Source organism: Etheostoma cragini, chromosome 2 (genome assembly GCF_013103735.1).
Source record: "Etheostoma cragini isolate CJK2018 chromosome 2, CSU_Ecrag_1.0, whole genome shotgun sequence".
Taxonomy (NCBI): Eukaryota; Metazoa; Chordata; class Actinopteri; order Perciformes; family Percidae; genus Etheostoma; species Etheostoma cragini.
In genome coordinates this window covers 852,617-854,602 of record NC_048408.1, presented here as the reverse complement: position 1 = coordinate 854,602, position 1,986 = coordinate 852,617, and the positions used below count along the sequence as shown (strand labels likewise).

The 1,986-nt window shown below is 48.0% G+C and overlaps 1 protein-coding gene across 1 annotated transcript in view; it reads left to right on the top strand.

The window, feature by feature from the left end:
• Positions 1-1,986, top strand: part of tmem176 (transmembrane protein 176) — a 6,043-nt gene that overhangs the window by 834 nt on the left and 3,223 nt on the right. Inside the window, exon 2 of the mRNA XM_034860929.1 lies at positions 817-1,003. Within this exon, the coding sequence (XP_034716820.1) occupies positions 820-1,003 (184 nt within the window). The 5' untranslated portion in view covers positions 817-819. The remainder of the gene's footprint in view (positions 1-816; positions 1,004-1,986) is intronic.

Here is a 1,986-nt window from a genome sequence, read left to right as displayed (position 1 = left end):
GCTTCAAAATGACCCGCGATCAATGAAGATGAAGCGATCATTTGCAGACGTCGTGCCGACGTATGTGTGCTTACTGGGAAGTACATGCAGTTGGTATGAACAAATAAATGAAGCAGGTATCTGTGGTGTCCACGATGTTGATATAAGATCCATGTGTTGCCCAGTTCTACTTTCATTTATATATTTGATATATTTTGAATTGTCATCTGTGTTTCACTTTCTTCAAATAGGCTCAATTATGTATTTCCACCGTAAATTGGTGCATAAAAAAGTATCCGGATAAAGGAAATGAGGTTGTTGGTGCCCAATACTCAGACCCCCCCAGTATGATATTGCCCCCTCCCCCCCCCCCAAAAAAAGGCAGATTCTGGCCAATAGCCACTACCCAATACAATACATTAGAATACACCACTGTTTGAATATTGAATAACTTTACCTGGGTCCTCGATATGTGTAATCGTGGGTAACAGCACCCACTGGGGACAGGAACAGGGACATCAGGACAAGGGCCTTGTCAACGCAGCAAACCCAACCCACTACCATGAGTCAAGTCATGACGGACCATACCAATGTGTGTTAGCAGCTTTATTGCTAAGTAGCTAACTGTCTGGATTTTGAAAATTGTCCTATCATAAGCCACGATTCCTTCATAGCAACAACGCCGTCAGTCAACAGTCAGCAATGATGAGTTCATGTCACAATGCCAAGCAAAGATGTGTTTGAAAAGGGAATCCCTATGACAGCGTTTCCTGTATTTCTTTGTGTGTTTGTTGAAAACGTTGCATTGTGGGACGTGCCGGCTGGGCCCGTGTCCAGGCGATGGCGGTGGCGGTCAGCAGGGATCTGACGGTGCAGGTGCTGCAGGACGTGAACGCTGCCAAGCTAACTGACAGACAGCAGGCGGTGCACGCGGCTGTCAAGAGAGGAGATCCCAAATGTCTGGGGGTGAGTACCCCCCCCCCCCGAGCACTGAGCACACAGAGCGGGGGAGGGACGAGTGGGTGTAGTTATGAAAAAGGCTGAAATTTGCTCATATTTAAGGAAAGGTCCTACATAATGAGAGATAGTTGTGGACAGGTCCAGGAATAGGTGTAAATCACAGGGGGTGGGGGGGGGGGGTGTCGAGACCTATCCAGTCTGACTTATGTGTGTGTGTGTGTGTTATGTGGTGATTGGGAGTGTGTGTCAGCTCTTGCCACTGACAAGAAATAAGAGGAGAAATCCGGCCAATCACAACAGCTGGTCAGTCTGACACCATGTTGCCTTAGCTCATTAATATTCATGAGCTGGGTAAGGGATGCTGATAGCCAGGCTCTCATTGGCTAGATGTTAAATTTGGATGAGAACCGGGCCAAATGGAGCTGAGCCTCCCTGCAGGCATTCTATACCACGCTAGAACGGCTTGAGTCAAGGTAACCACGGTAACCAAGTTACAGAGTCCATGGTCAGACATGACCACAAATTCTAGTTCGCTTAGCCGGCCCAGCTAAGGTAGGGTGACCAGACGTCCCCTGGTTTCCGGGGACAGTCCCCCGTTTTGGGGACCTGTCCCCGGCTTGATCTGTCCCCGGAACTGTCCCCGGGTTTTCACTGCGACTGACGGACCCGAAATTGGACCCGAAAAAAAAGAAAACATTGACAAAACTGTGCCGATGGTCGCTCAAGACCGCCAGAGCCAGCGCTGCTCAGAGCTCAGACATGACATTGTCTGGCCCTGTTCATGTCATACAGACATGTTAATTGCATTGTGGGTCTGTTAAGAGGCACAAAGGCTCTAAATCGAGGACATTTGGACAATTGGAATTCTGTTGGTGGGGTTCTTGTTTGGAAAATTTTGAAGACAGCCGCCAGCAAATTTACCCACAAGCTGTCCGGGGATCTTAAAGAGTGCTTAAAGGAAGTGATTTAGAGGGCGATTGATTGACGGACATTGATTTGGTCAAATTTCCCCAAATCAACCTAAATTGGATTGAAATTGGGATCTGT